At 66.4% G+C, this 14,511-nt stretch overlaps 2 protein-coding genes across 2 annotated transcripts; both read right to left on the minus strand.

Annotated features, from left to right (window-relative positions):
- Window positions 1–398: 398 nt before the first annotated feature.
- SSH3 (slingshot protein phosphatase 3) lies at window positions 399–6,470 on the minus strand. The gene is given in 19 exon segments (XM_074543683.1): window positions 399–447; window positions 449–613; window positions 615–684; window positions 687–840; window positions 842–952; window positions 954–1,262; window positions 1,313–1,571; window positions 1,770–1,970; window positions 2,379–2,525; window positions 2,612–2,658; window positions 2,736–2,864; window positions 2,948–3,041; window positions 3,160–3,348; window positions 3,727–3,792; window positions 3,882–3,953; window positions 4,016–4,134; window positions 4,761–4,926; window positions 5,037–5,074; window positions 6,420–6,470. Coding segments are annotated over 19 exon segments (2,421 nt in total). The 3' UTR covers window positions 399–413.
- A 713-nt stretch (window positions 6,471–7,183) lies between these two features.
- Window positions 7,184–13,511, minus strand: ANKRD13D (ankyrin repeat domain 13D). The gene is made up of 15 exons (XM_074543688.1): window positions 13,315–13,511; window positions 11,923–12,058; window positions 11,718–11,842; window positions 11,154–11,199; window positions 10,928–11,071; window positions 10,329–10,518; window positions 10,126–10,192; window positions 9,973–10,054; window positions 9,654–9,715; window positions 9,447–9,577; window positions 9,143–9,300; window positions 8,915–9,061; window positions 8,581–8,744; window positions 8,420–8,499; window positions 7,184–7,982 (listed from the first exon to the last, which is right to left on the minus strand). The coding sequence occupies exons 1-15, from the start codon at window positions 13,402–13,404 to the stop codon at window positions 7,742–7,744; spliced, it is 1,863 nt and encodes a 620-aa protein (XP_074399789.1). The 5' UTR covers window positions 13,405–13,511; the 3' UTR covers window positions 7,184–7,741.
- Window positions 13,512–14,511: the final 1,000 nt, after the last annotated feature.

Below are 14,511 nucleotides of genomic sequence, written 5' to 3' on the forward strand. Positions count from 1 at the left end.
ACAGGATGCAGGTGTTTAGGTGGACCCCCCAAAAATAAGCATCCTACACCCAGCCAGCCAAGGGCTGTGCCCTCCTGGTGGGAAGAAGGAGGGAGATTCTCACTCTCCTTCCTTGGCAGAGGCTCAGTCCCAGCCTGTGGGTGTCCCAGGAAAGGGGGAAGTGTCTGGGATGGCTCCAGCTGCAGGAACAGCCCTGGGAGATGGAGATGGACAGCAGCAGCCTCAGGGGCAGTTTCCCAGTTTCCAGCCAGGAGCCTCCTTCCCTGGGAGGGTGGGTTTAGCTGGGATTTTGGGAAGAAATTCCTCCCTGTGAGGGTGGTGAGGCCATGGCACAGGTTGCCTAGAGAAGCTGTGGCTACCTCAGGCTTGGGAGTGTCCAGGACCTGGTTCAATGGAGCATGAAGTAACCTCGCCTAGTGGAAGGTGTCCTGTGGGCCAGAGGTGACAACATGGAGGGACACCATGGTGGGAGGGGGCTGACACCATCTCAGGGGGTGGCGGGGGCAGCACCTGGCTTTTCCCTCCCCCACGGCCACAGCGAGCTGCGGGTTCTCTGTGTGCTTCAGTCCTCGGGACTGCCCCTGTCTCGCTTCCAGCCCCAATTCCATCCCCGGCCTAGGCCGCGGCGGTTGCCATGGCAACCCGGAAGTTGTGCTCCTCGCGCAAAGGCCGCCGGGAGTTGTAGTTCCTCTGTGCCCCACAAAATGGTGCCGCTGGGTCCCTGTGCCCGCCCGGTGTCCCCAGAGCGTTCACTCCGGTCCCTACTGACAGCAGCCCACCCTCCAGGTGCTCAGGGTCACAAAGCCACCAGGGGCTGCCATTTCCACGCTTTATTGCCAGTTGCAGGAGCAGTGTCGGTGTTTGTGTGCGTGGGGCTGGGGCAGAGGCACGTCCCAGCCCCAGGGTGCGGGCGGGGCCTGGGCGGGGCGTTCCTGCTCGCTGGCCACGCCCCCAGAAGTAGACCACACCCATCCCCTTGTTGCTATGGCAGTGAGTAGGTGCTGTCTCATGCCCCCCAAATTAAGGCGTGGGTTCATCTGTGTGGGCGTGGCCAGGTGCATGGGTGTGGCCATGGGTGTGGTCATCACTAGGGGTGTGGTCATCACTAGGGGTGTGGTCACAAAGAGGGGCGGGGCCACCATCCAGGCTGGCCTGGCGCACCACGCGGCGCGGGCGGGATGAGGGTCGTAACTTCGGGCAGGGACCTTCTGCTTCTTCCGTGGCCTCAAACACCTGACAGGGGACAGTGGGGTCATGCCATGCTGCTGTCACCCCACAACTGGACCCCCATTCTGCCCTGACCCCCACTCACCTCCCCGGCCAGGGGCTCCCCCAGCAGCTCCAGGGGCTCGGGGTTCTCCAGCAGGCTGATGCTCCGCATGACAGAGCACAGGGAGATGCGGGGGCGCCGGGAGGCCCCCAGCAGCCCCCCTGCAGCTGCCTCCTCCTCGGAGGGCTGTGGGGACGCCAGCAGGGAGCACAGCGGGGACAGGCCACTCGTGTCCCTTGCGGTGTCCTCCTCGGGGTGCGGCACCTCGGCCGCCCGGGGCTCCCACAGGCTGCTGTGCCGGCTGCCACAGAACTGTCAATCAGCACCTGGCCACTCCCCCTGCTGGGAGCCACACCCCCTCGGCAGGGTGGGGCTCCCACGGGCTCCTCCCCCACAAAATGTCCCACACCTTTCCAGGTAGGGCACGGGCACTGCAGCCTCACCCACCCACACAGAGGGGTGTGGTCACAACAGGCCCCACCCAGCTGTCCCCACTCACCTGGCGCTCAGGATGCCCTGGTAGAAGTCGAGCTGGCGCATGAAGCCGGGGTTGGGCAGGACGCCGGGCCGGCAGTGCCGGACGTGCCGCAGCGCCCGCTCCAGGGGCCACCCGAACTCCTTCATGGCGTAGGCCAGCACCGTGGCGGCCGAGCGGCTCAGCCCCATGCGGCAGTGCACCAGCGCCCGGCCTCCTGCCGCCCTGCGGCCCCCACCGCTGGCACCACGGCACCGGGCACTCGGGGACATCGTGTTCGCTGGGCTCCCGGTGTCCCCGAGGTGTCCCAGTGTCCCCAGAGCTCCCAATGTCCCCGAGGTGTCCCAGTGTCCCCAGAGCTTCCAGTGTCCCCGAGGTGTCCCAGGATCCCCAGGATCCTCCAGCCATCCCAGTGTCCCCAGAGCTCCCCATGTCCCCAGCTATCCCTGTGTCCCCAGAGCTCCCAGCATCCTCCAGCCATTCCAGTGTCTCCAGGGCTCCCAGTGTCCCCAGCCACCCCACTGCTCCCCAGCATTCCATGCCCCAGCACCCCAAAACCTCTCCCTGTGTCCCCCTCTCCCCCACCCCACCTCCAGCCCCTGTGTCCCCAGTGTCCCCCGTGGTGTCACTGACCGGACGCGGGAGAGGAAGAGGAAGGTGTCGTTCCAGTGGGGCAGGAGCTCGGCCGCCTCCTCGTCGTACACCCGCACGTTCATGTACGTGAACAGCGCCGGGAAGAAGTTGTCAATCTCCCGTGCCACATTCAGGATGTGGGTGACCCTGTGGGGACACGAGTGACACCCCAGGGGTGGCCTGTGGTGACCCCACAATGGTGTCACCCCACGGCGGTGCCACGCTGTGCTCACCTATTCTGCTGCAGCTCCTCCAGGTTGGCTGCGTTCCACTCGGAGCCCTGCGTGGTGACAGCGGTGAAGGGAGGGGACAGTGCCACCCGCCCCATCCGCCATGCCCGCCGTGCCCGCTGCCCACCAGGAAGAGGTGCGGGAAGATGCGGGAAGGCCGATCCATCTGTGCCAGCACCAGCAGCATCTCGTTGTCAATGAAGTCCTTGTGCTCGGCCAGGCTGTGCCCCGTGCGCCGCTCCAGCTCCTCCCGCACCTGGGCGCCACGCCGGGTGAGGGACGGCCCTGCCAGCCCGCCCTGTCCCCAGCACACCCTGCTGCCACCCCGGTGTCACCCACCTCCTTGGAGGTGACGTTCTCCAGGTCGGCGGTGGCCATCACCTCCCGCAGCAGCGCCCGCACCGCCTGCTCCGACAGCTCTGGCATGGCCGGCCTGCCACGGGCACCACCGTGTCACCGCTGTCCCCTGCCCTGCCCGGGCCACGCCCTGCCAGGCGCGGCAGCGATTGGCCAGCGGGTGCAGGGTGTGTCGGGGCGTGGCGGGAGCTTACCGGAGGGGCGTGGGCGAGGCGGGGCGCACGGACTCGAGGTCGGCCATGGCCAGCCACTCGTTGAGGCAGCTCTGCTCGGAGCCCAGCGCCGCCGCGTAGCCGCTGGCCCAGGCCAGCGCGGGGCCGCCGGGGATGTGCCCGCCGCGGGCCGCGTCCTCGCAGGCGCGGTGCAGCTCCTGCAGCGCGGCCCTGCCGCACAGCACCTGCCACCCTGCGCTGCCACCGCCTCCCCGGCGCCACCCCCACTGCTGTGTCCCCCTTGCTGGCCGTCCCCAGCGTGTGGGTGCCACCCAAGCCCTTCCCAGCTCCTTCCCCGTGACTGTGCCCATGGTGTTACCCCAATCCCCTGTGCCCAGGATGGTGACAGCACCCCTCGTGTCCCCAGCAGTGCCACATCGCCCATGTCCATTTTGCAGCTGAGATCCCCTGTGCCCCTGGCAGTGCCTGGGTCCCCAGTCCCCGAGGTGATGCCCATCCCCTGGTGCTCCCCATGCCACCCACCCCCCCCCTCCCCCGTGCCCAAGGTGGTCCCCACGCCCCCCGTGGTCATGCCCAGGCCCTGCTCACCACATGGTCTGCACAGAGATGGGCTTGAAGATGCGTGTCTCTCCCCCCGATGTCACGCTGAACCCCCTGGGCATCAGGGGGACACACATAGGTCAGAGTGGGCACCCCGACCCATCCAACCCTCTCCCTGTCCCAAAATTCCATCCTGCCCTTACCCATCGCCGTCGAGGAACACCTGGGTGTCGCTCCAGAGGGGCAGCACCATGCCCAGGGTGCAGTGGCTGGCCCTGGGGCAAGCAGGGGTCAGGGGGTGCCGACGCCTCCCCGGTCCCCCCCGCACCCCGCTCACCCCTCGTGGGCTAAATCCACTCCCAGTAGCGCCGTCTCCGCCTCGGCTCCCGCCTCCTCCGGCCGCACCAGCAGCAGGTACCGCACCCGCCGCGGCCGCGCCGACTCCAGCCGCACCGCCTGCCGGAACGGCGGGAATGCCGGGGGATCTGCCCCTTCTCAGGGCTCCCAGTGACCGGGGAGGAGCACCGCGCTGGGCCACATCCCCTCCTCATCACTTCCTATTCCATCCCCATTCCCATCCCGTCCCATCCCATCCCATCCCAATCACATTCCCCCCTCCTCGATGTTACTGCTTCCCATTATCCCCATCCCATCCTTTCTACTCCCCATCCCTATTGCATTCCCATACCCTTCCTCGATGGTGCTGCTTCCATCCCCATCCTGTCCCCACCTTCATTCCATCCCATCCCCATCCCCAGCCCATCCTGTCAGTTTTCTCTCCCCATTTTGTCCCCATCCATATCCCATCCCCATCCCATCCCTGCTCCTGACCCCATCCATCTCTTTCCCTGTCCCCATCCCATCCTTGCTCCTGACCCCATCCATCTCTTTCCCTGTCCCCATCCCATCCCATCCCTGCTCCTGTCCCCATCCATCTCTTTCCCTGTCCCCATCCCATCCTTGCTCCTGACCCCATCCATCTCTTTCCCTGTCCCCATCCCATCCTTGCTCCTGACCCCATCCATCTCCTTCCCTGTCCCCACGCCATTCCTGTGTTCCTGGAGGGTGGATCCGTGTCCTACCAGCCGGATGGCGTCCTGGGGGCGCAGCAGCTGCATCATGAGGTGCAGGTGCCGCTCCTGCTGTCCCGGGGCCTGGCAGGGGGGCTCGGCCGGGGGGGGCTCGGCCGCGGGGGGCTCCTCGGCAGACAGGAGCCGCGCAGCCCCCTTGACCATGACGAAGCTCTGCCTGGGGGGCAGGAGGGTCCTGAGCACCCGGGGCACCCCCAGAGTGCTCCCCAAAGGGCGGGGACTGTGTCCCCATCCCACCCCATGCCGAGGTTTCGGCGCCCCTCTCACCGTCGCTGCAGCTGGCCGCGTCTGGGAGCATCTTCCTCCTGCAAATTGGGAGGCAGTTCCAGGGAGAAATGTGACCCCAGGGCATGGAGCAGGCTCGGGGGTCCCACCAGGGGGACACCACAGTCCAGTGACCCCCTAAACCCACCAAACAGTGTGGGCCCCACTGGGGATATAGGGTCCCTTTGGGGGTCCCACTGTGGAGATGGATCCCTGGGTGTGGAAAGCCTGGTTCAAGAAAGATAGGTGCCTTAAAGAAATATAGAAACCTGCTGTAAAGGCAGCCTTTCCCAGGCTTGATCCTGTAGATAATTAGGTTCTCAGCCACCTTTTATATAAACAACAAGATTCTCAGACCGTTCTGTCCTTGGCTGCTACTGGGAACAGACGGCCAGTCTGAGAACAGAGATGAAAGTTTTGAGAACTCTTCATATCATGGTGGGAACAATGATCTTGGTTTCAGTAAACTAACTTCAGGTATTGTAAACAAAAGGAGGAGCTGAAGTTTTCTCTACAGCCTGTCAGGAGCTCAGATTTTGATTTTAATTAACACAGTTATAAAAAGTGTTGCATTGATGAATAAACTGGAGTCAGATGCGAAAATCGACAATGATGGTCGCTCCCTCACTTCAACACCTGGGGACCCCCTCGGGATGGTGGGGGGGTGTCTCGTCCCTGTGTCCCCCATCCCTGGCTGTGTGAAAGTGCTGGAAGGGGGGCCTGGGATGAAAACCCAGAAAGGCCCAGTGGTCACTGAGGGAGGCACTAGGGGACACCGGGACAGCGACGGGACTGGGAGAGGTGGCAAAGTGAGTGTGACAAACACCCCCGTCCACACTCCATATTCCTCTCTCAGCTATGGGGAAACCCCAGCCGGGAGCACAGGAAACTCCAAGGCGTGCTGGGGGCAGCCCCGCTCTCGGCAAACTCCCAGCAAAGTCCCATCGGAAGCGCCTGGGATGACCCCGCACCGGGAGCGACCGGAGCAACCTTCACCGTCCGGCCCGCGCTGGCCACCCCCGGGACGGCGGTACCTTCCGCGCCGGGACCTTCTGGAGCTCCGGAAACCCGCGGGTCACTCCGGGACCCCCGCCCGACACAGCCCCGCGCAGCCCGCACTCCCCGCACCGGGATCCCCGGACCGGCCCATTTCCCCGGGGCACCGGGACCCGCAGCAGCTCCGGGACCCGCAGGAGCTCCGGGGCACCTCGGTTCGCCCCATGCCCTCGCACCGGGCCCCCGCGGCTCTGGGACAGCCCGCACCGGCTCGGGGCCAGCCCGCACTCCCCCGGGCTCCCCCGTGCCAGCCCGCACCGGGACCTCCCGGGTCGCACCGGGACCCCCCGCCCGTCCCCGCCGGGATGCGCCGTCCGGTGCCGCACTCACCGCGGGGCCGCCGGCGGAGCCCCCCGCCCGCCGCACCGTCACCAGCGCCATGCCCCGCCGCGCCGCCCCCCCGCACCAGGAAGCGCCGCCGCTGCCCCGCCCGGACGGGAACGAGAACGGGAGCGGGAGCTGGCACGGCCGCGGGCACGTCCCGGCACGGCACGGTTCTCCCCGTCCCGCAGAGCGGCGCCTCCCCGGTGCCCCGGAGCACCCCGGGCCCCACATTCGTGCGGGCAAGGCGGGATTGACCCTCCAGCATTTGAGACACCTCCGGATCCTCCAAAAGTGGGAACCATCCGAGGGTCCCTGGCTCTTGGGACCCTCCCCCAGGCGCCCAGAAGGTGTGATGCCTTCCCCCGATCCCCAGAAACTATGGCCCCCCGAGGGACCTGGCACTGGGGACATTCTAGGTTTCAGCCTATGGGAATACCCCAAGTGACCCCAGCAGCTCAGCCCCAAAGAGTCCCTTGTGACCCCACGGGTCCCCAGCCAAGCCCCCCTCCCTGGGCAGGGGTCTTTTCCCATGTAATATAAACAAAATAAACCATTCCTTGGGCCAGGAATGGGGGCACAGGGCCAGATTTGGGGTGAGCTGAGGAGGAGCAGCCCACTAGTGCCACCCACACGCTCACTGGATGAGCCCCATCACCTGAGCCCCACCCCTGCTGCAGGATCCATCCCTTTTCCCAGGCCCCACCCCTGGGACACCCCACCCATGACGCCCCAGGCACGGACACACGTGTGTATATATATATATATATAATATATGTATATGTATATGTATATGTACAGACATTCGGGGCCCCCCTGCCCCCCCACTGCCCCAAAGGATGAGGCCTGGGGGTCCCCCAGCAGTCCCCCCCAACACTGCAGTGCCTTAAAATAGGGGTCACCTGCATCCCACGGGGACCCCCGGGTCCGTCCTGCCCCCCATGGGTCACAGTACAACACCAAAGAGGAGGGGGTTCCCTAGGGAGGGCTCTGGGCACAGGTGAGGGTCCCTGGGCTGAGGTTCGAGCCTGGTGGGAGAAGAGCCCTGGACTGGGGGTCCCGGGGGTAGGAGGATCCCTGGATCAAATCCCCTGTGGGGGGCTGTACCCACATCAGGGGGGTCCCCATCACGGGGGGGCCGTCCCGGCACTGGCTGCTCCCCAGGCAGTGCTGTGCCCGCCCTGGGCCATCCTGGCTGGGGTGTCCCTATCCCTGCAAGGGGTGTCCCCACGTGGGACATCCGCGTCCGTGCGTGGGCTGACCCCACATGGGACACCCCGGTCCCCGCGTGGGACGTCCCCGTGCCGGCGTGCAGCGCCCCGGGGCGGGCGCTACTTCTCGGTGAGGGAGAGGCGCAGGATGCGCTGCAGCTCCTCGTCCTCCTCGCGCCGCCGCCGCTCCCGCTCCTCCTGCTCGCGCTCCGACAGCGCCATGGCCAGCCGCAGCTGCTCCGCGAAGCTGCCGTAGCCGGGCGGGCCCGGGGGGCTCCCGCCGCCCGCTCCCGGGGGGCTCCCGGCGGCCGGGGGCTCGGTGCTGGGCCCGGCCTGCAGCAGCATGCTCTCCTGTAGTGCCCTGGGCAGGGGACAGCAGCAGGGACACAGCTGTGTCATGGCAGCCACACCCGTGTGTCGTGGGTGTCACACCCATGTCATGGGAGCCACACCTGTGTCATGGCAGCCACACCCCCTCTGGCACACCTCTGCCCCACCCCTGGAGCCACACTTCCTTCACAGCCCTTAAATGGCCTGGAGAGCAATGCCCCTCCCCACATGCCCCACCCAGCGGTTAGCTACGCCCATTATGGCCACACCTTTTAGGCAGCAAGAAGCTCCTCCCTTTCAGCCCCTCCCCTGGCCACGCCCCAACACCTTTAACCCCTCCCCCTCTGACCCATGAACCCTGCACCTACCCCACCCTGACACCTTTAATCCCTGCCCCTCCCAGCTTGGCCCCGCCCAGGTGAGGTGGGTGTGGCGCCCCAGGCCACGCCCCCACGGATGGAACCTCACCTTTCCAGCTGCAGGTCCTCATCGTAGGGCGGCGGCTCCGCGCCGGGGCGGGTGTTGGTCAGCGCCTCCCAGATGGTCACCTGTGGGGTGTGGCCATGCATTAGGGGCGTGCCCAGGTGCGTGTGGGGCGTGTCCAGGGAAGGAAGGGGGCGTGGCCGCACCTGGTCGGTCTCGGTGCCGGCGTCCAGCAGGCTCTGCTGGATGGCGAACTGCAGCAGGTCGTCGTCCTCGTCGCGCAGGGGCTCACTGCGCCCCGCGCCCAGCACCGTGTACCCCGCCGGCACCTCGAACACGCCCGCCTCCACCTCGCACGGGAATGGCCACGCTGCCACACACGGTGAACCGTCAGCACTGCCCACGGCTGTCCCTGTGGCACCTCATGGCACCTCACGGCACCTCATGCTGCCCCACAGCACCCCACGGCATCCCGTGACACCCCGCAGCCACCCCGCTCTGTATCCATGGGATCCCAGCCCTCCCCCCCCCCAGGCTCACCTCTGGGCCCCGAGGGCTGGGTGCCGGGGGGGTGGGCACCGGGGGGCTCCTGGGGGGCGCAGATCCGCACGGAGCCCAGGGGCTGGTCACAGCCACACAGGTTGCTGAAGGTGATGCGGGCGTTGAGCACGTGGAACAAGGGGATCTCTGCAGGTACAGGCGCCAATTGAGGCCCCATGAACTCCTGCCCCTGTTAATCCCGCCCCAAATTAAGTTTTTCCCTCTCACCGATCTTGACAGGGAAGCCAGGGGGCAGCTTGAGGGTGATGAAGTCGCGCAGTTTGGCGAAGTGGGCGTTGGAGATGGCCATGAGGTCGATGATAGGCGTCACCTGCTCCGCCAGCGACAGCGGGTGCTGCTCGCACAGCCACAGCGTCGCCTTGAACCTGCCCGGGCACCACCGTGGGCACGGGGACCCGCTGGGGCCACCAGCACCACCCCCGTGTGCCATCACCCTGGCCACACCCCCGATGTACAGACAGTGACACGGCCCCCGAGGACTCTGTCCCCACCCCTGGGATGGCGGTCTCACCTCTGCACCTTGCTGGACATCTCGATGGGGCGCCCGATGTTGCGGGTCTCCAGGTCAAAGTGGGGGTCGAAGTACTCCTCGGGGGTGATGGCCGTGGGGTTGGTGGGGCTGGCAGCCTGCAGGACGGGTGCCTGGGGGGACAGCAGCACCGCTCAGCCCCCCTGGACACCCCCAGTGTCCCCAGGGACTCCTGGGATGGCCACTCACCCCGTTGTGGGTGCCGTGCTGCTGTGCGATGCCCAGGAAGGAGTGGAAGGGGGTCTTGGAGCCTGGGGGGAGAGGGGGGTGCAGGGTGAGGTGTGGGCAGTGGGCAGTGGGAGGGACTCCCAGGGCTGTCACTGGTTACACCCCTCATGGGTGGCACACTGCACACTGTCCCATGCCCATCACCTTATCCTCAGCTTCCCACACCTGACAAGTCACACCCCACACCCACAGTGTCCCACACCTGACACCCGTGCCACTCTGGAAGGGTGGCGTGTCCCCACCGTGTACAGGCCCCCTGATTGGCTGACAAGGCTGTCACCTTTGCTGCGTGACTTGTCCTGGTCGGAGAGATGCTCCGTCCTGGTCTTGGTGACCAGCTCCACGTTGCTGGCACTGTACACCTGCGTGGGGACACCGTCAGGCCTGCCACACTCTGGGCTGTCCTCAGTGTCCCCCATGTCTCTGTGCTCACCTTGGCCTCGTAGCCACTGACCACCTCCATCTTCTCTGAGCGCCAGCCCCAGATCCCAGACTTGTTCCTGGGGGAGCAGGGAGGCCTCACTCACCCTCTTGCACCAGCGCTTCCTTCCCCTTCACCCACGCTTCCCCCTTGCACGGCCCCTGCTCGCTGAGACCTCCCCTTCCCTCACTTCCCTGCTTTCCTCCCCTCCGCACCTCTCGAAGGCGATGTTCCGGGTGTCCAGGTGCGTGGACACGATGGGCGAGGTGAGCCGGCCGGCCACGTGCTCCTCGCTGGGCTGCATGGCCGCCAGCAGCAGCTCGGGCTCGTGCAGGGCCAGCGCCAGCGTCTCCGTGTACACCACCTGCTTGTCGTGGTCCACCTCCATCACCACGGCCCCCTCGTCTGCGTGGGGACACCGCAGGGCTCAGCCCCATGTGACAACCCCAGGCCTGGGGGACAATGGGGGGCTCGGGGGATTGGGGGTCCCTCGTACATGTGGGAGCTGAGGTGGTTCTCTCAGGGAAAAATAAAGTTTCCTTGGGAAATTGGGGGTCCCTGGTAAAAGAACTGAGGTGTTCCCCTTGGGAGGAGGGAACTGGAATCCCACATGGTCCCTAGAGGGGATCTGGGAGTATTTATAGTGCAGAGGGTCTGGGGGATCTCCAGGGAAGTCCCTGTAGGGAATCTGGGGTGTTTACAGACGTGCACTTATAGTGCCCCCCACAAAGACTGGGGGGCACCCAGGGAATCCAGCCAGGTGTGCAGGGGGCTCCCCAGGCTGACAAAGGGCCCGCGGGGGGCTGGAGCTGACCTTCCCCCTTGAAGATGTAGCTGCGGCGGCCGCGCTGCCACGTCATGTGCTCGAAGCCCAGCAGGGTGGTGTCCACCCGCAGGCTCTCGCCGCGCTTCCACACGCGGTACACGTCGCTGGGACACACCTTGGACACCAGGGGCACTGCGGGCACAGGGACACGTCAGCCCCACGGCCGGGGGGCCTCTGGGCACCCCCTTACCCCGCCCAGCCCGGCCACGCTCACCCCAACTGGTGAATTCCCACTTCATCTCCACGTAGAAGTCGGATGCCTGGAAGGGATGAGGGGAACAGTGGGGGATGTGGAGGGGCTGGGGACCCCCTGATAGGGTCACTGGGGAGGGGGGGAGTCTGGGGAGAAGGGATGGGGGTCCCTATTGGGGTCCTGGGTGGGGATCAGAGAGAATCGGGCCATTAGTGCAGGTCCAGAGGGAAGGATAAGCAGCGAGTCCCAGAGGATAAGGATAAGCAGGGCATTCCCAGGGAAAGAATGGAGTCAATGGGGGCTTCTGGGGACAATTTGGGGTCCTTTCTCAGACCCCTGAGGACATGGGAAGTCTGGAGAGCAGGGGTGGGGATCCATTTTGGGGTCCTGGGTGGAGACTGGGGCAATCCAGGGAAGTGGGGTTGGATAGGCAGTGTGTCCCTGGGGAAAGAATGGGCTCATGGAGGAGATAGGGGCTCCTGGGGAGACTTGGGGGGGTCTCTGCTGGAGTCACTGGCAAGGTGAGGAGTCTGGAGCCAAGGGATGGGGCTGGTGGGTGCAGGGTGCAGTTCTGGGGGGCTGTACCCGCCGCAGCTTGCTGAGCAGCTCGGGGATGCCGGCGAGGCGCCGCGTCGCCCGCTGGTAGTCACGGTACTGGAGCACCAGCTGCACCATCTCGGGGTCCCCCGTGCTCACCGCCTCCTGCAGCACTGGGGACACGGGGTGCCATCAGCTGGAGGCCACCCGCCCCCCTGGACGGTGTCCCCAAGTCCCCGAGGTGTGCCTGTACCCGTCCATCCGTTGGCGTTCTCCCGGCCCACGTTGGCATTGTGCCGCAGCAGCACCCGCACCGACTCCAGGTGACCCAGGGACACGGCCAGCTCCAGCGGCGTGCGGCCACGCGGGTCTGTCAGCTCCACGTCGTGCTGCAAGGGTGCTGGGGTCACTGTTCCCTCCCCGTGCCACCCCAGTGCTCCCCCTGTGTCCCCCGTGCTCCCAAGGCCTGCTGCTCCCAGCCCTCCCTTCTCCCAGTGCAGCCAACCCCATCCCAGCGCTCCCAGCTGCTTCCAGGCCTTTGGTGCTGCAGTCCCTTATTATCCCAGTGTCACCAGTCCTTCCAGTGCCACCAGTTCTTCCAGTGCTCCCAGTCCCCGAGTCCCAGTCTCCCTGGTACTCCCAGTCCCCACACCACTCCCAGTCTTGCTCCAGCACTCACAGTTCCCCCAGATGCTCCCAGCGCTGTCCCCTCCACCCAGTGCCACCAGCTCCCCGTGCTCCCAGTCTCCCAGCCTCCCTCCAGCTTCCCCAGTGCTCCCAGTTCTCCTATCCCCTGTGCCCCACATCCCCCAGCACTCCCAATCCCTCTGACATGCTCCCAGTCTTCTCCCAGTGCTCCCAGAGCCCTGTGTCCCCAGCCTTCCCTAACGCTCCCAGTCTCCCTCCAGTGCTCCCTGTCCCTTCAAGCTCCCTGTCCCCGCAGTGCTCCCAGTATCTCCCAGTGCTTCCAGCCCCTCAAGGGTCCCCATCCCCACAGTGCTCCCAGTATATCCCAGTGCTCCCAGTCCCTGCAGGCTCCCTGTCCCCACAGTGCTCCCAGTATATCCCAGTGCTCCCAGTCCCTGCAGGCTCCCTGTCCCCGCAGTGCTCCCAGTCCCCATAGTGCTCCCAGTATCTCCCAGGGCCCCCAGTCCCCGCAGTGCTCCCAGTATATCCCAGTGCTCCCAGCCCCTCAAGGGTCCCCATCCCCACAGTGCTCCCAGTATATCCCAATGCTCCCAGTCCCTCCAGGCTCCCCGTCCCCGCAGTGCTCCCAGTATCTCCCAGTTCTCCCAGTCCCCATAGTGCTCCCAGTATCTCCCAGGGCTCCCAGTCCCCATAGGGCTCCCAGTATATCCCAATGCTCCCCGTCCCCGCAGTGCTCCCAGTATCTCCCAGTGCTCCCGGTCCTTTCAGCCCTCCCAGCATCCCCCCTCCCCCCCCCGCGCACAGCATTCCCGGTTTTCCCCAGCGCTCCCAGTCCCCCCCAGCATTCCCAGCGTTCCCAGTCCCCCCATCCCCGCGCTGCGGGCCCCGCCGTTCTCCCTCCCCTCGCCTCCCGCCCGCTCCCGTTCCCGGTGCCGGTGCGTGGGGGGTGCCCGCTCCCCGGCGCCGCTCCCGGTGCCGCTCCCGGCGCCGTTCCCACCGTCCCCGCGCGCAGGGCGCTGTCCAGCGCCTGGTGCCGGTTGTGCCAGACGAGCCGGTGCAGCGGGAAGGTCTCGGCGGGCCGGGCCATCCCGGCACCATGTCCCCGGGGCCGCCGGGGCGGACGGACCGGGCCGCAGCGCGGGGCCTGCCCGCAATGGCTGCGCGGGGGCGGCGGCGGCGCAGCGCGGCGGCGCGGGGCGGGGCCGCACCGGGCACCGGCAACCGGCAACCGGGAACAGGCAGCGGCACCGGGAACGGGAAACGGGGACTGCATCGCCGCCGGGAACGGGCACGGGAAAGGGAGCGGGAAAAGGGAAGGGGCATTGGCTCCAGGAAAGGGAACGGGCACCGGGCACGGGAACGGCGTTGGCACTGGGCACGGGAACGGCAGCAGGAAAGGGAACGAGGGATCGGGAGTGGGGCACCGGAAACGTTATCGGCACCGGGAACGGGAGCGGCACTGGGAACGGCACCAGCACCGGGAACGGCGATTGTGGGCACCACCACTGCAGCAGCACCGGGAGTGGAGCTGGAACCGGCACGGGACACAGCCTGGGGCTGCACCTTCTCACACTCTCCCATCGGGGCTGAAACCAGGGACCCCCTGGCCCCCAGCTGAGCCCCGGCACCGGGGTCTGATGGTGCCTGGCATCTCCTGCTGGGCACCCTGAGGGGCCCCGGGGGTCCCTGACCCCCTTTACATCATAGCATCAGTGGAGGGGTACCTGGTGCTCAGCACTGTCGTGCATCCAGCCCTGGGTTCATCCCATCCCATCCCATCCCATCCCATCCCATCCCATCCCATCCCATCCCATCCCATCCCATCCCATCCCATCCCATCCCATCCCATCCCATCCCATCCCATCCCATCCCATCCCATCCCCAGGAATGCTGGAGCACCAGCCCGGCTGTGCCGCGCCCTGACACACAGCCCACAGGCAGGGTGTGGGTAGGAGAGGTGGCACCTGCACTGCCTGGTGACAAGTGACAGCCAAGATCATCCCTGGGAACAGAGCAGCAATGGGGGACACAGCCTCCAGTAGCCCATGCTGGCTCAGGACCCCCATCCTGTGGGGCTTGGGGATGCTCCAGAATGTCCCCAAAGTGCTGGTGTGCCCATAGGGGGACAATCAGGAATCTCCCACACCACAGGAGGTGACAAGGACTCCATGCCACCCTCAGTGGATGTGGAGCC

Source organism: Zonotrichia albicollis, chromosome 6 (genome assembly GCF_047830755.1).
Source record: "Zonotrichia albicollis isolate bZonAlb1 chromosome 6, bZonAlb1.hap1, whole genome shotgun sequence".
NCBI lineage: Eukaryota > Metazoa > Chordata > Aves > Passeriformes > Passerellidae > Zonotrichia > Zonotrichia albicollis.